The sequence below is a fragment of the Miscanthus floridulus genome, chromosome 1 (genome assembly GCF_019320115.1).
Source record: "Miscanthus floridulus cultivar M001 chromosome 1, ASM1932011v1, whole genome shotgun sequence".
In the NCBI taxonomy this organism is placed as follows: domain Eukaryota; kingdom Viridiplantae; phylum Streptophyta; class Magnoliopsida; order Poales; family Poaceae; genus Miscanthus; species Miscanthus floridulus.
Genome location: NC_089580.1, coordinates 44,889,941 through 44,914,823, shown reverse-complemented (window position 1 = coordinate 44,914,823; position 24,883 = coordinate 44,889,941). Strand labels below are relative to the sequence as shown.

At 45.6% G+C, this 24,883-nt stretch overlaps 1 protein-coding gene and 1 pseudogene across 1 annotated transcript; one reads left to right on the top strand and one right to left on the bottom strand.

The window, feature by feature from the left end:
• Positions 1-2,271: 2,271 nt before the first annotated feature.
• On the top strand, positions 2,272-6,467 carry LOC136482152 (peroxisomal membrane protein PEX14-like; annotated as a pseudogene).
• Positions 6,468-20,464: 13,997 nt separating this feature from the next.
• On the bottom strand, positions 20,465-21,202 carry LOC136455995 (uncharacterized). Its single transcript, XM_066455749.1, has one exon. It carries the CDS (start codon positions 21,200-21,202, stop codon positions 20,465-20,467), a length of 738 nt encoding a protein of 245 aa, XP_066311846.1.
• Positions 21,203-24,883: the final 3,681 nt, after the last annotated feature.

Sequence of the window (24,883 nt, the reverse complement as noted above, 5' to 3'; positions counted from 1 at the left end):
TCAAAATGCCGATAACCCACAGTAACACAACGGTGTTGGCTCTGCTGGTAGGAAATGATCGATAGCACCATGGTCCTTCGGATGGTGCACAAATTGGTTGTCATTTCGAACAACCATTGAACCTATTACAAAGTAGTTCAAGAAAGCAAAGATATGAACCAATAATCATGTAAACCTATGAAGCCAAACTCTAAAACAAACTTATTGAATGTAAATGATGTCTATATATACATAGTCCAACTCATCTATACATCTAATCACCACAAAAACACGCTTCAAACAGTGCAACCCATACTGCTGTCTAAACCCTAATGCACTGCCAACCAAAACCCTAATGCACTGCCAACCAAAACCAATCAAAAAAATCATAAAAGTTCAACAAGTACAACATGAACCATAATATATTAAACGTGATTAGCCAAAACAACTTTCATTCAACCAAACGAAAGCTGGTATTGCAAACAGCAATCTAAACCAGAGCAATATATAAACATCAACTAAACACAAAAAAAAAACAACAGAGGTGAGGGAGTCATACCTCATGCACAAGACCGTTCAAATCTGAAAAGCAAATGCAAATTTGATCAAAGGCAAATAGAGAATGGGAGGAGGAGAAGAGAGACAACACAGATACAACGGTGACCTCGAGCTCGCCTAGAGTGGTCACAGAGTGAAGGGAGATAGACAATAGGGAGGAAAAAGGTGGTGGGCCGCGGCCTTTATATGGGTCTGTCACGCTAGCCCACCTAGCGCGACAGCTCTGTCGTGCCAGAGTCGCTGGCGTGATAGGCCGGGGCCCACGCACCGCCACGCCAGCTACGATCAACGCCGGGTGCCACCGTGGCTGGGCTTTGCGCCAGCACATGTGGCGCGACAGCGTGGTACTGTCGTGCCAGCCGCGCTAGCATGACCAAAAGGGTCACTTTTGTAAATACTTTTTTGATATTAGTATTAAATTATTTATTTAAAAAGAATTACAAATAAAAAAAAATTCCTCGGAAGAGAGAGCCAACACACAAGAAAAGAAAAACACACACATGACACGCAGGCACGCAGCCACGAACACCATGAAATCATTTCATGTTTCTTTTTTATTTTACTTAAGGGCCGGAGCTCTATCTATTTAATTACAAAAAAAAGTCTCGTTCGTTTCGCTAAAAAAACAAGCTGAAACATTGTTTCGGCTAATTTATTGAAAGAGAAAAACACTCTTCCGACTAAAAAAGACAAGTCGAAAAGTGACAAGCGAACATGGCCAAAATCAATAAATTATCGTAATACAAAGACGTCTTGTCTGGCCAAAATCAATAAATTATCGTAATACAAAGACGTCTTGTCTGTTCAATTAAGATCGAAGTCATTGAGCTATCACTATACAAAGGCAAGAGAGTCGAGTGTTTTTTTTCAATACCCTCTCCCTTAGCGAGAAATTTGGACGATCTGTTGATTAGTTTTTCTCTAAATATTCCACATAGTAAAAAGGTGTGTCGGTGTGCCTCCTCACATTAATCACCTTTGGACTAGAAATTATTCGACCATGCCAATGATTCTCAAAACTGTTACTACGAGAGAATTTGGCGCCAAAGCTTATGTGTACAAGGGTGGCGTAGCAAAGGTGCTTATGTTTCACTCATATAATGAGATCTAGTGGAGTAGTTATTAGGTATTTTCTCCGTTCTCAAACATTTTAACCAACTCAAAATTTCACAAGTTTGACTAAACCTATGAAAAATACTATTAAATTTTATGTCTCTAATAAATAGGTTTATTTATTAGAATATTATTTTATGACTATAGTAAATGTTATTAATTTTTGTATATACTTTTAAATTTCACTTAGGCCCCATTTGACAGAGCTTCACTTCACTGGTGAAGCCATTTTTTTTTTGGCTTTAGCTCTACGAACAGCTCCACCAGTGGAGCTGAAGCGGTTTTGGTAAACCATTTGGCAAAATGGCTTCCCTGTGAGAGCATGTTTTTAGGGGCCTGGAGGAGGAGCTGGGAGAAACCACTTTTTTTTTTTTGGCTTCATCCTACCCCAAATTACTATGAGAGCATGTTTTCAGGGGCTTCACCAGTGAAGCTATTTTACTTTACTTCGTTTGGCTGTTTGAAAATGAGAATTACTTTATTTCGAAGGTAGGAGGAAGATAATGTTGCGTTTCCGTTTTGGACTCCCCCCCTATTTGTATTTGGATTGGAAGTGAACTGGAATGGGCAGCACACGGCCTGCTCCTGCTGCCGATGAGATGAGGTGGTGATTGAGGTGCAGGACAAAAGCAAAAACGACACCTTTCCATCCAAAAAAAAAGAAGAAGCAAAACGACACCTCCCGTTTCGTTCCGTTCCCGACGACTCCAGTGACCGTGAGAGGAGAGGCGACTAGGCGAGGCCATGGCCTCCGGCACCGGCTCCGGCCAGCTGCAACCCCCAGGTACCTTCCCCGTCCTCCTCCTCTTGCTGCTCGATTAGATTCCAATTTTTAGACCGACCAAACTAGAATTAGGTAGATTCAGCAATTAGATTCGAGGAGGGAGAATCAATTTTTTCCTTGCCCTAGCAGCAGCGGCGGCAGATGCTGACCCGGGAGCCGGCGGCGACAAGCTCGTCTTCGAGGCGCCGCCGCAGCCCGTGAGGGAGGACTACGTCCAGAACGCCGTCAAGTTCCTCTCCCACCCAAAGGTCAGGGGCTCCCCCGTCGTCTACAGGCGATCCTTCCTCGAGAAGAAGGGCCTCACCACCGAGGAGATCGACGAGGCCTTCCGAAGAGTCCCTGTAAGATGAAGATACATCCTCCTCCTTCCATCACCGTCTTCATCCATGCCCGTACCTTCTTATCTTACGTTACGCCCTCTCTGTCTGCTGCTTGGCTTGCAGGATCCTCAACCCAGCACTACGGCTACCACTTCTCCACAGCAGCAGCAAGGTAACTCAACTAAACATCAGTCTCAGCATGTCTCATCTTGTCATGTTGATTTCATTTACAGACTTGCCTTGTCCTCTGTTTGCTTGCTTGCTTACAGTCAACAGCCAGAATCATTCCGCTGGGGTGCAAACTTGCACCCAGCGCAACCTGTGCACCCAGCAACTGCTGGCCCTGTCGTCCTTCGAACGCAACCCAGGTTCAGCTGGTACCAAGCATTCCTCGCTGCAGGGCTCTTGCTTGGTTTTGGTGCTAGTGCTGCTGTCTTTATCAAGGTATTTCTCATCTCTGAATTTTTGCAACCCTTCCCGTGCACTAACTGGGGCATCTTTATTTCCATGTTAGAAATTGTTCCTTCCTAGGCTCAAGTCTTGGATACGCAATGTCGTAGCGGAAGGTGATGGCACTGAAGGCAACCAACTTAAGGCCAGGATAGATGAGGAAACGGCCGAGGCTGTAAAGGCTTCTGCTTCGGCTGTTTCTGCTATTGCCAAAACAAACCAACAGCTGCTTGCCTCAAAGGATGAAGGTTTCACTCTCTACCTGTTCATGATTTGCTTCTTCTTCCTTGCCAATGGTTTTACTCACTCCAATAATGTCGTTTTGTTCTTGTTAGCAGAAAAGAAGATACTAGTGACGTTAACACAAGCTCTAGATTCCCAAGCCAAGGAGTTAAAATCCTTGACCGAGTCAATCAGTCATACCAGGGAATCCATCAACATTACCAGGGATGATAGGTTTTCTCAGTACCGCCCACTGGAAGACCATGCCCCTCCTGTTATAAGGAATGGTCAGTGTCCAAAATTTATCTGCTGTTTTATGGTTCAGTGCTTAGCTCTGTTATCAAAAGCGGCCCACCTTGTGCTGCGTAAAGATTAGAAATTTTTTATCCAACATCTATGTGAATCTCACAACATTGCCATTTGTTTGGTTGTGATTTCAGGGGCAATTAATAGTTCATGGAGAGCTTCTCAGGTGTGCGCTTATAATGTCTACCCATATTCCTGTTCCACAAGCATGCTCATGCTTTCAATTATCATCCTATTTCTGACCACTTTCCCTTCTGTAGCAAACTAACATGTACGGTGCGTCGAACGGTGACTTTGGTTCTGGTTGGTGTCTTTCGTGAATATCTTTTTCCTTGTTTGCCATACTGAGTCTGATGTTTTCTTGTTGCTTTACCTACTCTTGCCTTTGTTTTGCAGCGAGGTCTTCATTCGCGCCAGCACCTGTTGAACCTACAGCTGGATCATTTTCAAGATCCTATGCCGAGGTAAGGAGCTTGACTGGTTTATATTGGCATACCCTGCAAGACTGAGTTTTGTACCCAGCAGCGGGCACACGCCAGGTGGGGAAAATAAACAACCTAGTGAAAAGAAGGAAAACTGATTGACATCAATATACATCTGTCAAGTTTGTTGGATCCACTTGGTGCAGTCTGAGTCTCTGAGATTGCACATTCACTTTAACTAACTTTTGGGACAACTAGTATTTGCTGGCAGCCAGCCTTCTTTCATGCTTATGAACAGCTTACATCTGAGTTGATCAGCTACGGAAAATATCGAATTTCCCAAATCAGCTAGATATGGTTGTGTACCAAAGGGAATTGTTTGCAAATCCACTATAACAATCCGTCGCTTATGTATGTTTTTAGACATACATTATTTGACCAGATCTGCAAACACTGGAATGATTGTGTTTTTAATAGTGTCACTCCTCGGGTGAGTGCTGTAGTGTGGCCAGTGGAAGAAGAGGAACTCTTGTAGTGTGCTGCGGGTGCTCATCACCTCTACCAGCTACTCTAGAGGCCTTCCTGTTCTTGCTCTTGGTTGTGTTGCTAGTGTCCTGCGTAGTGTATAATCTTAGTGCAGTGTGTTGCTGGTGTGTGTGTTGCGTGCATTGGTATGGGTGCTTAGTTATGCAGTTGTCTTTTTTCTCTCTTTAATGAAGATGACAAGCTCTCCTTCACGTCTGAGAGAAAAAACTGACCATTAACTAATAAGATTATAATAGCTGAACTTTAAAAGATACGACATTCCTTTTTCAAACTAACTATATAGAGGCTCATATTCTTGACAAAGGTAGTCCTTTTAGTATATATTTTATTACATCTTCTCAATATACATGTTGCTCAATCTCCAAATATATGTATGTGTGATATGTGCATATGGTTAACATATTTTGTTATATGGTGTTCTTTATTGATCAGTTGAAAGCTGTTCAGCTCTACCACGGTGTAACCAATTTCTATAATCTTGTGGAACTCCTAGCTACTCCCTCCGTTCCAAATTATAAGTCGCTTTGACTTTTTTTATACATCCATTTTTCTATGCATCTAGATATAATAATATGTCTAGACACATAGCAAAATGGATGAACCAAAAAAGTCAAAACGGCTTATAATGTGGAACGGAGGGAGTAAAATGCAAAATATATGAGCCTGCATTATTGATAAATATCTCACATATTTGAGTTCTTGACAACTCACACATCTATTACTGTAAAATTCATAATATCATCTGCTTTGTTGTTGTCCATTTAACTTATCAGTTTTCACTGAAAGCATGTGGCCTACTATAACTTGAACCACTACCCTGATTGTATCTGTGTGCTTTTAGCAGACGATGTCCACTGCACAACGAGGGGATAGGTCTTCTGGCAGTAAGGTGAGAAGAAGCCCTTGTCTGTTGCATTTCTGACACAATGATGTCTTTGAGTTGGACAGGCTTTCACGTCTTTGTGTTTTTTCCCCTTAAAAAATCACAGCCATGGGAGATGCAGCAGTATTCGCAACAGAGGCCTGGTTATGGATCCAACTCCCAGTTGAGTGATGATGGATCATACTCTGATGCCCAGAACAGCTATGCTCCTTCCTATCACCAGAATGGAAAGGCCCCTGATTTTCAAGCAGATGAACCTAGGCCTTTGACCTACAACACTGGGGTTGAGGAAAGACCGCCGCCTCAGCGCCGCTGGGTGCCCCCTCAGCCTCCAGGTGTCGTGATGCCAGAAGCAGCTGCTGCCATACATCAACCAAAGACCCCTCCAAAGCAACCCTCCAGCAATGCCTCTGAGGCAGCTGGTGAGACGCAGGTGAATGGTGCCTCAAGTGCATCAGATGCTGTGACTGAGGTTCCTGTTAATGGTGCTACGGCAAGTGATGCTGGACACAGCGAGATCGAAGAACAATCAGTGGCCGTCTAAGTGAAACCACGACCAGCCAAGAACTGGGAAGCAATCTAATTGAGATTCTGGATTTCTGGTACATCTGGGGGTTTGTCATACATTTCTGAATAACATCTGTATCAGAACAGCGGGAAAACCGCGCAAGATGGATACCTGTAATAATGCAATAAGTAGCAGATAGTTTCTGTATTTAGGTTCATGCTACTTGTACACAGGAGAACATATCAGTAATATTTCTATGGCTGTTCGATTGAGGGTGCTTAAAAAGTGTGCTTGTGAACTGTTCTCCTTCGGTCTTAATCTTGTAAAGACTAGCAATCGCAATGGACAAAATGGAGACGGTCGTTTGTTTGCCTTTTGCTGTTTCGCTTTATTCCATTCAGATGTTCTAAGGTCTTGTTTTTCTGGGTCTGCCAAGGATGAGAATGAACCCATTCAGGTGTTGTCCAGGGGTTATTTTCTGGGCCCGCCAAGGATGAGAATGAATGGCGGCCTACACATGGATTGTCTCCGTCAGTTCATGCTCTACCCAGACCCTTGTCCTGGACGCATCGTTCAGATTCAGTTGGTGTCGGGGATCAAATACTGGGTACCCAAAGAGGAGTTAATAACTATCAAACATTGATACTTCCGAACAGATAAGAACGCAACTACATTTCTTGCCCAACAACCGAAGGTTGGCTCTGTCTCGCTAAACCCGTGAGGGCTGGCTTCACCTCGCCCGACCCTCGAGGGCTGGACTCTGCCTCGCCCGACGTCTGGGGACCGGCTCTGCCTCGCCCGACGTCTGGGGGCAGACTCCGCCTCGCCCGATGTCCGAGGGCTAGCTCCGCCTCGCCCGACCCACGAGGGCTGGACTCCGCCTCGCTCGACGTTTGGGGGTAGAGTCCGCCTCGCCCGACGACTGAGGGCAGACTCCGCCTCGCCCGACGACTGAGGGCAGACTCCGCCTCGCCCGACGACTGAGGGCAGACTTTGCCTCGCCCGACGACTGAGGGCTGGCTCCGCCTCGCCCGACGTCTGGGGGCAGGCTCCACCTCGCCCAACGTCCGAGGGTAGGCTCCGCCTCGCCCGACGTCCGGGGGCAGACTCCGCCTCGCCCGACGTCCGGGGACAAACTCCGCCTCGCCCGACGCCTGAGGGCAGACTCTGCATCGCCCGACGTCCTATGCGCTACTCCTTCATAACTACGCGTGCAGATAAGGCGGGGCACTCAAGTCAACCGCAATATCGAGGACCATACCCTGCACGCCTGTAGGAAAGTACCATCAAAATAAGACAAGACGGGCGCTTTAAGCCGTTCCAGGCATGTCAGAGCCCAAACAGCGTTGTGGGCGCCGACATTTGTCTTACAATATTATGGGCGCCGGCATTTGCCCTCGGACACGAATCCGACGGGTGTATACGACAACCACTACGGTCCAGAAGGAAACTCATGTCATCTACAGTAACGAACGTGGGGCCTCTACGCCATCTGCTCCCCGTAGGGTCGCGATACGACACGAACATTGCCAGGAAACGGATGGGACAAGCTCCCCCTTACAAAGTGATTTCATCATGAAAGGGACTGATGTATTCATGAATACAAAAACTGTTCACACGGAGGCTCCCCCACAACTTAAACGGTTATATTTGCTGACCACTTCTACTCTAAATACTACTGTGGCCACCCGGCGGCATCGGCCAATTCATCTACTGCGGCCGCCGCGCCACGCTCTCCATCGGCAACGTCCTACTGCTTCGCGGGATGCCTGAGGGTGCCGTCGTCTGCAACATCGAGCACCACGTCGGTGACCGTGGTGTCTTTGCCAGGGCGTCTAGGGACTACGCCATCGTGATTAGCCACAACCCTGACAACGGCACCTCGAGACGAGGCAGCTCCTGGACGGGGACGCTGCCCGCCGAAGTATGGCCGCCATGGCTGGTGGATGTCTCTGACATCTCATCAAACTTTATGAACTGGCCGACCTGAGTGGCTGCAAGGGCAAAACCCCCCATCGGCGCAGTCCTAGGTGGCTTCCCCACCGACAAGGCTCGCTCGGAGAAGATTCGCCAGAAGGAGTCTACGTACGGCTCCATCCTAACAAAGGCCTCGCAGACGGTGACAAAGCCGGCGACGTGCAGCACCCTCTAGTGCGCCTCCTCCTCTGGCGGAAGTGGCCCCTTCTCGGCAAAGGCGGCCAGCACCATCTCATCTACATTGGATGACCTCTAGCTCGACATCGCGCTTCGGATTCACCAATGGATCTGTGAGTTCTCCTCTCCCTCGCTTTACCCTCTCTCACTTAGGAACCACCACGACACACGAACGCACTCGGCGAGAAGGAAGAAGGAGGAGAGGCAGCAGCTCAAGAGTAGGCGAAGGAACGGGACGAGAACGCTCTCCCTTCCCCTATTTCAGGAGGAGACGCAGCAGTTGGAGAAAGGCGAAGGATTGGGGCGAAAAACCCTCTCCCTTCCCCTATTCAATGTAGATGGGAATTCGATGGGACGCGTCCTGACCGACGGGACACTCCCTGCTCGACGAGACGGCGCCTGGGCATGGCCCACCACTACCGCATGCCGAGCACGAGAAACAAGGCGTAGCCGCATGCAGGCAGCTCTCCGCCTTCCCAAGCAGGACCTGGAAGGGCCCAACGATGGAACCTCCATCAAGGGAGACCAACGGGCCTCCTGAGTCGATCGGACGGCCCAGGCGAATGCCGAGCGATAGGGTTGAGGAACCAAACGGCCACCGAAAGATAAGCACCCTTATTTACTTACTTTACGTATCAATTTCACTACCGAGCCTCTGACCCCTGCAACGACAGGGGCGCGGACATCGCTCGGGGGCTGCCGAGAGTGTCTACTCATTTAGACATTCTCTTCGCTCAACCCTTTCTGACATTTAAAAACCAGAGGCACGGTGTGCTGGTGTAAACTTTGAGTAAAACTGGTCGAACCGCTAGACCCTACGCCCCAGCGGCTACGGCGTTTTTGTTCACCAGCGTGATCGAATTCTTTGTCCCCACACCCCAAGCTTTAGCATCCACCTTCTCGAGAAGGGTTCGGAGGGGTCTACCTACAGAATATCCTTCAAGGAGAAGTTGTCAGGTCACCTAAGTCGATCAAACAGCTCGGATCGCTGCCGAGAGATAGAAACGAAAAATTACGATGCTCGTGCAGGTTACACCGGCCCCGTCGCAAATGTCGGACCCGAACCCCGCACGGATATGTACGGTAAGAGCTCCTCATCACTCATGCTACCAAGGTAACATCATGAACCCTCGCCTTCATTTCCATTATATCATACATTCATCCCATATATCCAAGCGTTGCATATGCAATTGCTGCATCTCAATGCTTCACGTCGCGTCATGAAGCGGTAGTCACCTCATTTCATATGAGCGGCAACTGACCGAGGTTCGAAGGCTGGCCCACGAAGGGCTCGAGGCCGCCTCATGTCAAACAGAGCCAGGGGAGAAAAACCGAGATGAGCCCCAGCGGCCTTGCCCGGCCTCGCTCAGAAGCGGACAGGGACATCTCGACCTTTCTTATTCGATTCTAACCTCGAGCCAAGCCCACATAATCTCCATCGAGGAGAGGCCAACGGGCCACCAAGCCTATCGAACGGCTCGGGCATCTGCCAGGAGGTGGGTTAAGAAGTAGTGGAATGCCACATGAGGGCTCTACCGACCCCGTCAGTGGATGACGGACCCGGATTCCACTCGAACGTGCCCGTTAGCGAGCTCATTGAGCGCAACACTCGAGCTATCGAGGCAAGTGTCGTTAGCTCAGCCCCTATCAGACCCCAAGGGGCTCAGGGGCTTGAACCGCCCGATCCTAGAATGAGAGACCGAGGTTCAAAGGCCAGCCCACGAAGGGCCTGAGGCCGCCTCACGTCGAACAAGAGCCAGGAGAGAAAATGCAGATGAGCCTCAGCGGCCTTCGCCCAACCTGCATAGAGGCGGATAGGGTCATCTCAACCTTCTCGTTCAATTCAGCCTCTAGCCGAGCCCATAGAATCCCCATTGAGGGGGAATCTATTGGAAGGTGGGTTAAGGAGCAACGGAATGCCACCCGAGGGCTTTGCCGACCCTATCATGAGCGACAGGACCGGATTCCATTCAAACATCACCGTTAGCGAGCTCATCAAGCGCGTCACTCGAGCCATTGAGGCAAGTGATGTTGCCTCAACCCCTCCGATTGCGAAAACCGCGGACGGGACAACAGTCACAAAAATGAGCCGACCCTTGACCGAATCCCCGCCACGCGCGGGGGCTCAGGGAAGTTTGGACTTGCAAGGAGACCGAACGCACGGTCACAGAATGATAGCTAAAATCCTAAGGAAGGGGTATGTGCGAATACAAGAGTAGTTTCGCTATCCTCTCTTCGGTCTCAGTGACATTCGACCCCAGCAACCGCGAGGGGTCGGATCTCACTCGGGGGCTGATAAAGGTATAAATACCCTCTTTTTTCGAAACAGTTGTCGCGTCGGACCTCTTCCTCACGCTAAGGTTAGTGGCAAGGTTTGTGGGAACAAATAACCAAGCATGCCTGGTCAGACTGCAAAAAACCCATGCCCCGATGGCTACGGTAACTTTGCTCACCAGCATAATCAAAGTTTCCCTTTTACACACGTCGGGCCCTATGGTCTTAATGAATGGAAGGGTCGGATTGCATGAGCCCTTCTTTTCCAAATACGAAAAGGGAAGAAAGCAAGTTCAATCAAAGGAAACGAAATTATGAATTTGTTTAATGAAATGAAGTTATGAATATGTTTATAAGATACAAAAGGGTTGGCACTTGTCCACAGATTATAGATAATGTCTATTAGACCCATTCGACTAACTATCCCCTCCGGGGGAGAACTATGTCTTTGATTCTATTCGTCAGGTTCCGTGCAATAGGAGTTACCATCGTCTCGATGTCATCTAGCTCGGAGGCTTCGTAGCCAGGCGCGAAGCCGAGGCTCATTGTCTCCAAGTCAATGCTCTCTGCATAATGAGAGCAGGCAATAGCAAAGGCTTGGGTGATCCTGGCATGAAAAGTGTCCTCCTCGAGCTGGCGCACCCGCGCTGTGATATCTACAGCACGGGCCGTAAGCAAGCTGGTTCCCTCTAGCTACGCCACCTCTAGGTCATCGAAGACCACCTCGATGGCAGCGCGCAGGAGATCGTGCTCTTCGCTCTCTGCCTGAAGGATCCTCCGCGCCTCAGCAAGCTCTGTGACCAGCTTGGCGGAGATGCTCCAAGATTGGCCCGGAGGGAGCTGACCCCCTGCCGCGCCTCGTCACGCTCTCGAACGGCATGGTCGCGCTCCTCGCAGGCCATGCCATGTTCCGAGTGAAGTCTCTCTACAGTTTGGCGCAGCTCGTCTCGCTCCTTGCGCAGCTGGGCTATCACCTCGGCGTCTAGGCTCGCCCTCTGCTACAGGGCCATAGACCTCTCCTCGGCTCCCAGCTTGAGCTCCCGCTCATTCTCGGCCTCAGCCAGGAGGTCGAGGATTCGCTGGCGGGCCTCGGCATCCCTCTAGAGCAGCTCATCTCGCTCCTTCTAGACTCTGGCGGCCTCCTCCTCATCCTACCGCGCCCTCGCCGAGAGCTCCTCGAACGCCTTCTTGGTTTCCTCCTCCTGCCGACGGGCCTCGGCCTCCCGCAGCCGGAGACTGGATGCCTCCTCGGCCAAGGGAGTCAGCTCGGCCACCCTCCGTCGGACTTGGGTGGTCACATCCCTGTGCAGCCGTGCCTCGTCGACAAGGCGGTCCCAATCCTCCTTATGTTCGCGAAGGAAGCGGGATTTCTCCCGACTGCAAGCGATGAGGGACTGAGAAAAGATGATGGCTAGAACACAAAAATAAACAAAGAAAGAAGAAGGGTGAGAGGCAAGGTTGAGTGAATACCTGGCCGGTGGGAACAATGACGTCGCGCAGGGCACCCCTGTCCTAGTTCAGAGCATCCAGCGCCACCGTGATCCCCTCGTTGAGACTCTCCCACTCCATGCCCTCAGCGGCATCATCGAGGGTGAAGAGTTCTGATGACGGGTCCTACGGACTCACCCACCAGAGCAGGGGCTCATCCCATGTGGGTGGGTGCTGCCCCCTGATGTCAGGGCTAGGGACAATTCCCCAGCGGTCCCCTCGGCAACCACCATGTGTCACAGAACCGTCCAATTTATAAGAGCACAAGTACAATAGCAATCACCGAAGCGATCAAACCGTCATACTTGAGCCCATATAAACCCGGTAGTCCAACGAAATCGTGAAGGATCTCAAACAACCAACATACAAACCAAGATCATAGAGATTCAACACAACCAGTCACATGTTACATCACAGTTCATAAATAGGTCTCATACATCAGAGTTCGAATAATTATTACAAACCAAGTTTGAAAGTAGCGGAAGCAAAGTAGTTTAACATCAACATCACACGTAGTTTAATACAAAGCCAGTGTCACAGTCATCTCCAACCAAAAGCACAAAGGTGAGATGAAATACAGAATGACCATTGCCCATGGTCCTAGTCCTCATCCACAGCAGGAGCAAGACAGTTCTTGCAGTAGCCATGAAACATAACGTTATCTGCAACAATGGGAATAAAACCCTGAGTACGAGAAGGTACTCAGTGAGACTTACCCGTCCAACTAATATACTAAGACACCAAGGAGTATGCAAGGCTTTATAAGTAGAGCTGGTAGACATTATTTGCAGAAAAAGCATAAGTTATCCAACATCTCTTTAATTGGAAATCACCAATTATTAATCCTGTCTCATACTAGATTAGCAACTATCCTATGCCAAACATGTTGATAACATTAATTCATCACAATAATAACCATATCCAGTTGAGTTCTTGCATAATCTCATAACCATCATTTTCATCCTTTCCATAACTTACTACGATGAAAGGAACTCAAGTCAAGTTCTCACTATCCGGGAGAGACGGCGATTCGAATCGATTCCTACCCAGTTGGGGAAATATTCCTAACACACACCTAGGCATACCTCGCGAAGGTAGCCTTAGGTCACCTTTGGTACAAATTAGGAGCCAAATTCGCGGGTACGACCAGCGCCGCACAATCAGAGAACCACTCTGCCAAGGGTGATCGGGACTCTAACCCACCCTTGGGCTTACGCCAATGGCTCTCCGCACATCCTTACTACCATCCAGAGTGCGCCCTTGAACTGCTCATGGTTCCGGCCTGAGATGAGCTACTCGGCTTCGCGGTCGGAACGACTTATCCAGCCAACTATGTGAGAGGCTGCGTTCAACATGACAAGATGACCTCCAACGTCCAGTCCTTAAACGACACAGGTGGAGTCACTACAATACCACATATAAGACATCCACCCGGTCTCTATTTATTCAACAATACCAGGTTATGTTCCACGATAGCACAATATAGCCAACCATGATTAAGTTATCACCTATAGCTCGCATGTGACAGGAAATCACCCGACTTCTACCGGTCTAAGCAGAGCTAAGCATGATAGACGTTCCTGGACTTAAATAGGATCCATGGTAGATATATCTGGTCAAGGAATGATAGTATGCAGCAAGTGTTTACAAACAACTCCTGTCACGTAATGCAGCAATACGAATAACTTTAAGTGACATTAATAAAATAGGGAGGCTTATAATGCTCCGGGGCTTGCCTTTCACAAACGTCGAAGGCTGGTGATCGGGGCACTTGGGAAGGTGATCGGCTTCAGGCTCTCCTTCTTCGGAAACCTCTAGGTGCTAAACTTCCTGATTCACCTCCTACGGGTCGACGTCGAGCTCCACTAGCGTGATCTCCTCGGTTGCACCTATTGCATGCATATGCATAAATAAGTACCATGAATGCATAAGATGGATCACGGAGGATGTGATAACAGGATGTACATGCTATGACAATGATGTTAAGTAGAAAAATGATAACAATGCTAACTCCCTACTAATTGAGTAGGTGCATATCTCTTCTCAATCTACTTACCAATTTTACACAAAGCCATGTCTAAACTACATGTGGCAGTTACATGTTTACATCATAACTGAAGTTATACTTATCCAAATGCTTTGATGTAAAACTTTCTGGAAAGCTTATAAAATCGCCTACAACTCTTATTAAATCACCAAAAGACGAATCACAATCTATCATAGTCAAAATAGTAAATCTATGCTTTGCTGTCCAGAATTACATAACGTGGGAAAATAATTATTAACTTATGTTTCAAACATATAATTGGACAAGACCAACTTTACTAACTCATCACACATATCAAAATAATACCAGAAAGTAGGGTGTTCACCACCAAATCATTTCTTTTAATGCTTTTCTTAATTTATTTAATTAATCAGGGGAAATGGTAAACATATATGAAAACTCTACCATTAAATCTACAAAAATTACAGTAGGTACTACATGCTCTAGGTAGACCATCATAAAAATTTCACACCATTTGAGTAAGTATAACAGCCTACATGAAAATGATAAGGCATAATGGCTTAAAATGAAATAATTAGGAAACCTTAGTGAAAAGTGTCAAGCAATAGATTTCATATTTTTCCTAGCATCCTTAAGGTACTAGGATACTCCCCACAAAATTTCATGGTCACTGGATTCCTAGATAATTTATAAAAATTCACACAAGTATCAATCCGTGATAAAAGAAAAATCTATAACTCAAAAACTACACATGCAATGTCTCTCAAATTTTAACCAGAGCTTCTACTAAGCAATACTAGCTTACCCACAAAATTTCACAATTTTTGGATCACAGAAACTCAAGATAAAATTCAAACAAATTTGCATGCATCTAAAAACACATTTCAAAATCCTATTTAATTCATCCAAAATTTCTACATAAAGTGCTCAAGACATATTTTTGTTAAATACTAGACCTAACTGTGAGTCTAACAAAATTGGAAGTACTCAATTTGGATCTACCAATTTGGAGTTACAAAAATCACAAATTAGCATTCAAACTGGAATTTTTGAACTAGCTTCTGACTCAAACAGCCACTGCCGTGTGGGTCCCGGGTGTCAGCCGACCCCACCCGTCAGCGAGACAAAAACAGAGGAGGCGGCTTCGACGGCGCGGCGACGGTGGAACTCGCCGACGGCGACTCCTCCGGCAACGCCGAGGACACCTACGCGATCTACGTGATGCGGGGAATCTATTGGTGCTAGTGGCGCGACCTACGACCTAGCGGAGGTTGCACGTCGCCGGTGATGGTGGCACGGCAGCGCTCCGGTGCGAGCTACCGGTGACGTCAACCCATGGCCGGCTCAACCGAGCACGGTGTGAGCTACCAGAAGTCGCCACGGTGCTAACACAGCAAAGAAACGGGGACGGGACGCTTCCTAGCTACCACGGCCACGGCGGCCTCATCTCCGGCGAGGCCACGCCCATGGTGGTGATGGTGGAAAAGGTCACAGTGACCTTACCAAAGCACGAATGGCGCAGCAAGGAGGTGGAGAAGGTAGAGGAGGACACGGCGGAGCTAAGGTGAAGACGGCGTTCGCGTTTTTGTGGTGGTTCGCGAGCTCGGCGACGGTGAAGCTCGCTCGGCAGCAATGGCGGACGCAGAGCTCGGTCGCTACTTGCGGTGGAGGCGACGAAATGAAAAATTGGACTACGAATAGGTCGGGCAGGCGCGGGTGAGTGTGCCCATCGTGGCTGGCCTTGCCAGGGCGTCCGCGGCACGTGGCCGCGTGGTCAGACGGCCGGCGACGGGTGTCACCACGCGTCGGCTGAATTCTGAAACAGTGAACACTGTAGATGTCTGAACTTTTCGTTTCAGAGCTCAAAGGTGTCGACTGACAGGGCAAGTTAAACACCGATTAGTTCCTAAACCGTGACGAGTTAGAGGAAACAATGAACATGAAAGTTGTAGAGCTATATTAGGGCTTCAACTTTGATTTAGAAATCAACAGCCAGATCTCCCTGGATCAAGAGTTATATCAAGCCAAAGTTGGCCCAATCAAACTGAAATTGCATTTAGGACTTAGCAAAATTTTTAAGTGTTGAAACAGCTTTCAATTCTGACTTGTGGGCCCTTTTAGAACATGTTGTGCCCATTTTCATGACTTGGCTTCTAAACAAAGTTTGTTCCTTATAAAATTTGCTACAACTTTGTTTTAGGTTTCTCAGACATGCAAACATCCTAAGCTACACTTTTTAAATAGTCAAACCAAAGTGCTTAGGGGTCAAAATGGGTCAAACCATGACTTGGGAACTTAATTAGTCAAAGTGATCAACATGAACAATGTCCCAAATAACATTCTAAGTGTAACTAAGTTACCTAGAAGGATTTTTAGCCACACCCTACATTGGTCACACAAGAATCAAGCAAGGTATGCACTGAAACATTGAAAAACACATGAAATGTTACAATTGTTTCATAGTCCTGTTTCACATGTTTCATGATCTTGTTGCATAGCTAACTAACCATGTTTCACTAAAGTGAGTAACACATGTTGCACTTAAGTGTTGCACAATTTTCATTTTATAGAACAACACACATGAAATATACAATATGTTGCAATGTTTCGAAAACATGTTTCATGCGATATAAGCTTGTGAATGAATGAATGATGCTCATGTTCATGAATGCTCAAAGATGACTGTGATCATGGAATGTCAAGGTTAAGTGCATGCTTAACACCGAGGGTGTTACAGCCCTTCCCCCCTTAAAGAAATCTCGTCCCGAGATTGCATGACCTACCATTCCTCGTAGAAACTAGGATAAACCTCTCGAAGATAATCCTCACGTTCCTACGTAGCGTCTTGTTCACTATGATTATTCCAAACCACCTTGTAGAACTTGGTGACTTTGCTACGGGTCACTCTTTCCATTGCTTCAAGCACTTTAATAGGTCTCTCTTCATAAGTCAAATCCGACTGAATCTTGATACTAGTAGGTTCAATTACTTCTTTGGGCACACGAAGACATTTCTTGAGTTGGGAGACATGAAAAACACTGAATATTGCTTTCATTTCCGGAGGTAACTGGAGTTGGTAGGCTACCGGCCCTTTTTGTGCAGTGATCTTGTATGGTCCAACATACCTAGGAGCAAGTTTTCGTTTCACTCCAAATCTTTGCACTCTCCTCATTGGGGATACCTTCAGATACACATAATCTCCAACTTGGAATATAATAGGACTTCTCCTCTTATCTGCATAACTCTTTTGTCTTGATTGAGCGGCTTCTATATGTTGCCGAATGATTTGAACTCGTTCTTCAGCTTCTTTGACAAAATCAATTCCATAATATCTTCTTTCACCAGGCTCAATCCAATTTAGAGGGGTCCTACATTTGCGACCATATAAAGCTTCAAATGGAGCCATCTTAATGCTCTCTTGATGACTATTATTGTAGGAGAATTCCACCAAAGGTAACCAGTCCTCCCATGAACCCTTGGAAGAAATCACACATGCTCTCAACATGTCTTCTAGGATCTGATTCACACGTTCAGTTTGACCTGCGGTCTGGGGGTGATAAGCAGAGCTACGAATCAATGTGGTACCCAAGTACTTATGCAGATGTTCCCAAAAATGGTTAACAAATTGGGACCCTCAATCTGATACAATACTCTTAGGTACACCATGCAATTTGACAATTTGTTCCATGTACAGCTTTGCATACTGATGAGGTTGATACTGGACATTAACAGGAATAAAATGTGCAGACTTGGTGAGACGGTCAACAATTACCCATATTGAATCATGACCTTTTTGTGTCTTTGGAAGTCCAACAATGAAATCCATACTAATGTCATCCCATTTCCAACTTGGAATAGACAGTGGCTGAAGTAAACCTGCTGGTTTCATATGAATGGCCTTCACTCGGCAACAATTATCACATCTTGCCACATATGCCGCAATTTCTTTCTTCATTTTTGTCCACCAAAATCTAGTCTTCAAATCTTGATACATCTTACTACTACCCGGGTGAATGGATAGCTTGGACGAATGAGCTTCCCCTAGGATTTGGTTCCTCAACTCCCTATCTTTTGGCACTACAAGCCGATCTTTAAACCATAGAACATCATTCTCATCTAACCGAAAATGTTTACTTTCTTCTTCTTTCATTTTTCTCTTGATGTGGAATATACCAACATCGGTCTTTTGCAGCTCAATGATCCTTGACTCTATAGAACAGCTAACTGTGATATTGTGTAGGACCGCCGGATGCAATAAGTTGAAACCATCTTCCAACAAAGAATTACCATGATACTTCCGACTTAAGGCATCGGCAACTACATTGGCTTTACCCGGATGATAATGCACTTCTAGGTTGTAGTCCTTGATCAATTCTAGCCATCTTCGTTGCCTCATGTTCAACTCAGGTTGAGTGAAAATGTACTTCAGGCTCTTGTGATCAGTGTAGATATGGCAAACATTACCAAGCAAGTAATGTCTCCAAATCTTCAAGGCATGGACAACTGCTGCAAGCTCTAAATCATGTGTTGGATAGTTGAATTCATGCTTTCTCAACTGGCGTGAGGCATAAGCAATGACTCGGCCTTCCTGCATTAACACACATCCTAAACCAGTACCTGAGGCATCACAAAATACATCAAATGGTTTCTCAATGTCAGGCTGTGCCAATATAGGAGCAGTAGTTAACAAAGTCCGCAAAGTGTGAAAAGCTACTTCACACTCTGGTGTCCATACAAATTTCTCCTCCTTCTGAAGTAACCTTGTCATAGGCTTAGATATCTTAGAGAAATCTAGAATAAACCGACGGTAATATCCCGCTAGACCAAGAAAACTTCGGACTTCATGAACTAAGGTTGGGGCTTTCCAATCCATCACTTCTTGCACTTTGGATGGGTCTACAGAAATTCCATTCTCCGATAAGACGTGGCCTAGCAAAGGTACCTTCTTCAACCAAAACTCACATTTACTAAACTTTGCATACAACTTATGCTCTCTTAGTCTCGACAATACCACTCTCAAGTGCTCTTCATGTTCTTCTGCCGTCTCAGAATAAATCAAGATATCATCGATGAACACAACCACAAACTTATCAAGTTCAGGCATGAACACCGAGTTCATCAAATACATAAAGTAGGTAGGAGCATTGGTCAATCCAAAGGACATGACTAAATACTCATAAAGGCCATACCTAGTGGAAAAAGCAGTCTTAGGTACGTCTTCGGGCCTAATCTTGATTTGGTGATAACCTGACCTCAAATCAATCTTAGAGAACACTTTTGCTTTCGACAACTGATCAAACAAGATATCAATGCGAGGCAAAGGATACTTGTTCTTGATAGTAACAGCATTGAGTGGTCGATAGTCCACACACATTCGCAAAGACTTGTCCTTCTTTTTCACGAATATGGCGGGACAACCCCAAGGTGACGTAACTGGGGCGAATGAGACCCTTCTCTAAAAGTTCATGCAATTGAATCTTCAATTCTGCTAACTCATTGGGAGGCATTCTATAAGGTCTTCGGGAAATAGGTGCGGTACCAGGCAACAATTCTATCTTGAACTCTATTTCTCTATCCGGTGGTAATCCTGGCAATTCCTTAGGAAAGACATCTGGAAATTCACATACTACCAGAATATCAGGAAGGGCCATAGGCTGGATAGCATTGGCCACATTATGGAGATCAAACTCCCGAGGAAGGGGTACTAGAAAAGCCTCATTATTCTTGGGATCCCTCAACATAACAGTTCTAGTCGAGGTATCAATAAGAACACCATGGTTCTTCATCCAATTCATCCCCAAGATTACATCAATACCCAATCCCGGTAATATCACTAGGTTAGCAGTATACTCCCATTCACTTATTTGGATACGTACACCTCTAACTATCTGGTTGGTAGAAATGTTGCTCCCAGTAGCACTTATGCAATAACCACCCTTTTCTACTACAACTATTTTCTGGTCATACTTGGATGCAAATATTGGACTCATGAAAGAATGCGAAGCTCCAGAATCAAATAAAACAACTGCAGGATGATGATTCACGAGAAACATACCAGCCGTGACCACTTCACCAGAGGGAATCTCTTCCATGGTGGTATAGTGCACATGTCCCTGACGTCCACTGGAATTGTTCTACTTCTGGTTGTTGTTCTTCCTGGGATATGGACAATTTCTTGACCAATGGCCAGTCTTGTTGCAGTTCCAACATGGCATACCATTAGGTGGAACATTGGAGCTACTCTGTCCAGTGCTACCCTTAGGTAGAGCAATAGAATAAGCCTTGCGGTATACTTGCTAGTTCTGACTTGGCTGTGCCTTCTTCTGGGGTGGTCTAAACTTTGGAGCTGGAGGGCGGAACTGGGGTCTTGCATTGGTAGGAGCTTGGGACTGAGATACTCCTGCTTCAAAAGCTCGCTTGCGATTCTTGGACGCTGTATAACTGTTGTTCTAGTTCTCTTGGGTTAGTGCATCACTAACAAACTCATTGAAGGTAGCACATTTGTTGTTAGCGAGCGTCTTCATCAGCTTTGGGCTAAGGCCCCGCTTGAAACTAGCAATTTTCTTTGCATCTGTATCCACCAACTCTATAGCATACCTTGACAAATTGTTAAAGGCATGCAGATACTCTGTCAAACCCTTAGTTCCCTGTGTCAGCCTCATGAATTCTGTATGCTTCATGCTCATCAGACCTGGGGGAATATAATGCCCCCTAAATGCAACCTTGAACTGATCCCATGTAATTTGAGCATCTCCAAGCAAAGTGGATCGATGGTGACTCCACCATATGCCCGCTGGTCCATGCAACTGGTGCGATGCATACTCGGTCTTCAAGTGTTCAGTGAGCCTTAAGAGACGGAACTTCTGTTCAATTGTATTCAACCACTCATCTGACTGCAGTGGTTCTTCTGCTTCCTTAAAGACAGGAGGCTTGGTGTCGAGAAAGTCCTTAAAAGTACTGAACTGGTTAGGTTCAGGTCCCTGATGCTGATCTCTCCCACGTCCTTGTCCAGCATTCTGCGCGAGACCGTACAACACTTCACCCATAGCACGTTGAGTTTCCATTAGCTGAGCCATCATCTCAGCTGGGGTAGGAGGCGGTGGTGGGGGAAGATCCTCATGGCCATTGCCATGGCCAGCACTGCCACTTGCATCATCACCAAAAGTTCCCCTACGAGTGCGCGTCATCTGCGAAATCGCAACAACTAGTGATTATTGGATGATGTCAAGAAATTGCAGAAGAATTGCAAAAATTATGCCATACTGTAGTTACTGGAGAGAATCATAAATTCATACAATAACACAGAGGCACAATAATTCAATTCCACAGCATAACATCACCAAATGATCGCTTATTGTGCTCGCACTACTATAGCTAAACTACTCCTCGGGGTGGTCGCTATCGATGTCGGGCACACCATCACCATGGTCATCCTCACAAGACTTCACCTCTTCATCTTTAGTTACCACTTAAGGGAGACACGTGCAAAAGAAACGGTTTACATAACGATAGATCATTTAAGGGGGAATCATGCAGGAACATGAATGAACAATGCACCATGATGTATGCTCGTTCCGTACGTCCTCACAAACTTAGAAAAAAAATAATCTCTAACGACATACTCGGTGGCATACATACGTTCTCTCAATACATTCGTAACTAGACGAGCTACACGTTTCGTTGTTAGTGTACCTGCAGAAAATGCATTTTAGCCCAACCCAACAAATATAAGTACAGCATGTAAACGTAGGATCTAAATTGCAACTAAATACTTCCATATATGTATACCCATACATATACTTCTGTATCAAAACTACCCGATGACAATTTATACCCATAATTAAATACGCACCATACACACATGCAAGCATGCATATATAGTCGTATCAAAACTAGCTCTCCCCGACCGCACGCTCACGTCTTGCGGTCATGCCACTCATCAACTTACCTTCTTACCTTAGCGTAGAGGCATTTGATCCATACATTACCATTCAAGTGAATGGCATCCATGCAATAGCACGCCGTATGGACGACGAAAGTAATAACCCCCCATGTTAGTACTTAAATAGCCACCTAAAAGTCCTTAACTGGGCATAAAGGAGATGATCACTGGCACACTTTAGATTTTTATAACACAAAACCTTTGTTTTTAAATACACATATGACAAGTTTTAATGTTGAATCCTTACTCTAATGCCAGCTGTCATAGAACCGTCCAATTTATAAGAGCACAAGTACAATAGCAATCACCGAAGCGATCAAACCGTCATACTTGAGCCCATATAAACCCGGTAGTCCAACGAAATCGTGAAGGATCTCAAACAACCAACATACAAACCAAGATTGTAGAGATTCAACACAACCAGTCACATGTTACATCACAGTTCATAAATAGGTCTCATACATCAGAGTTCGAATAATTATTACAAACCAAGTTTGAAAGTAGCGGAAGCAAAGTAGTTTAACATCAACATCACACGTAGTTTAATACAAAGCCAGTGTCACAGTCATCTCCAACCAAAAGCACAAAGGTGAGATGAAATACAGAATGACCATTGCCCATGGTCCTAGTCCTCATCCACAGCAGGAGCAAGACAGTTCTTGCAGTAGCCATGAAACATAACGTTATCTGCAACAATGGGAATAAAACCCTGAGTACGAGAAGGTACTCAGCGAGACTTACCCATCCAACTAATATACTAAGACACCAAGGAGTATGCAAGGCTTTATAAGTAGAGCTGGTAGACATTATTTGCAGAAAAAGCATAAGTTATCCAACATCTCTTTAATTGGAAATCACCAATTATTAATCCTGTCTCATACTAGATTAGTAACTATCCTATGCCAAACATGTTGATACCATTAATTCATCACAATAATAACCATATCCAGTTGAGTTCTTGCATAATCTCATAACCATCATTTTCATCCTTTCCATAACTTACTACGATGAAAGGAACTCAAGTCAAGTTCTCACTATCCGGGAGAGACGGCGATTCGAATCGATTCCTACCCAGCTGGGGAAATATTCCTAACACACACCCAGGCATACCTCGTGAAGGTAGCCTTAGGTCACCTTTGGTACAAATCAGGAGCCAAATTCGCGGGTACGACCAGCGCCGCACAAGCAGAGAACCACTCTGCCAAGGGTGATCGGGACTCTAACCCGCCCTTGGGCTTACGCCAATGGCTCTCCGCACATCCTTACTACCATCCAGAGTGCGCACTTGAACTGCTTGTGGTCCTGGCCTGAGATGAGCTACTCGGCTTCACGGTCGGAACGACTTATCCAACCAACTATGTGAGAGGCTACGTTCAACATGACAAGATGACCTCCAACGTCCGGTCCTTAAACGACATAGGTGGAGTCACTACAATACCACATATAAGACATCCACCCGGTCTCCATTTATTCAACAATACCAGGTTATGTTCCACGATAGCACAATATAGCCAACCGTGATTAAGTTATCACCTATAGCTCGCATGTGACAGGAAATCACTCGACTTCTACCGGTCTAAGCAGAGCTAAGCATGATAGACGTTCCTGGACTTAAATAGGATCCGTGGTAGATATATCTAGTCAAGGAATGGTAGTATGCAGCAAGTGTTTACAAACAACTCCTGTCACGTAATGCAGCAATACGAATAACTTTAAGTGACATTAATAAAATAGGGAGGCTTATAATGCTCCGGGGCTTGCCTTTCACAAACGTCGAAGGCTGGTGATCGGGGCACTCGGGAAGGTGATCGGCTTCAGGCTCTCCTTCTCCGGAAACCTCTAGGTGCTGAACTTCCTGATTCACCTCCTACGGGTCGACGTCGAGCTCCACTAGCGTGATCTCCTCGATTGCACCTATTGCATGCATATGCATAAATAAGTACCATGAATGCATAAGATGGATCACGGAGGATGTGATAACAGGATGTACATGCTATGACAATGATGCTAAGTAGAAAAATGATAACAATGCTAACTCCCTACTAATTGAGTAGGTGCATATCTCTTCTCAATCTACTTACCAATTTTACACAAAGCCATGTCTAAACTACATGTGGAAGTTACATGTTCACATCATAACTGAAGTTATACTTATCCAAATGCTTTGATGTAAAACTTTCTGGAAAGCTTATAAAATCGCCTACAACTCTTATTAAATCACCAAAAGACGAATCACAATCTATCATAGTCAAAATAGTAAATCTATGCTTTGCTGTCCAGAATTACATAACGTGGGAAAATAATTATTAACTTATGTTTCAAACATATAATTGGACAAGACCAACTTTACTAACTCATCACACATATCAAAATAATACCAGAAAGTAGGGTGTTCACCACCAAATCATTTCTTTTAATGCTTTTCTTAATTTATTTAATTAATCATGGGAAATGGTAAACATATATGAAAACTCTACCATTAAATCTACAAAAATTACAGTAGGTACTACATGCTCTAGGTAGACCACCAGAAAAATTTCACACCATTTGAGTAAGTATAACAGCCTACATGAAAATGATAAGGCATAATGGCTTAAAATGAAATAATTAGGAAACTTTAGTGAAAAGTGTCAAGCAACAGATTTCATATTTTTCCTAGCATCCTTAAGGTACTAGGATACTCTCCACAAAATTTCATGGTCACTGGATTCCTAGATAATTTATAAAAATTCACACAAGTATCAATCAGTGATAAAAGAAAAATCTATAACTCAAAAACTACACATGCAATGTCTCTCAAATTTTAACCAGAGCTTCTACTAAGCAATACTAGCTTACCCACAAAATTTCACAATTTTTGGATCACAGAAACTCAAGATAAAATTCAAACAAATTTGCATGCATCTAAAAACACATTTCAAAATCC

Bases quoted from the DNA above. Each gene is read 5' to 3' on its own strand.
- LOC136455995 (XM_066455749.1), bottom strand. From the start codon at position 21,202: ATGACGCGCACTCGTAGGGGAACTTTTGGTGATGATGCAAGTGGCAGT.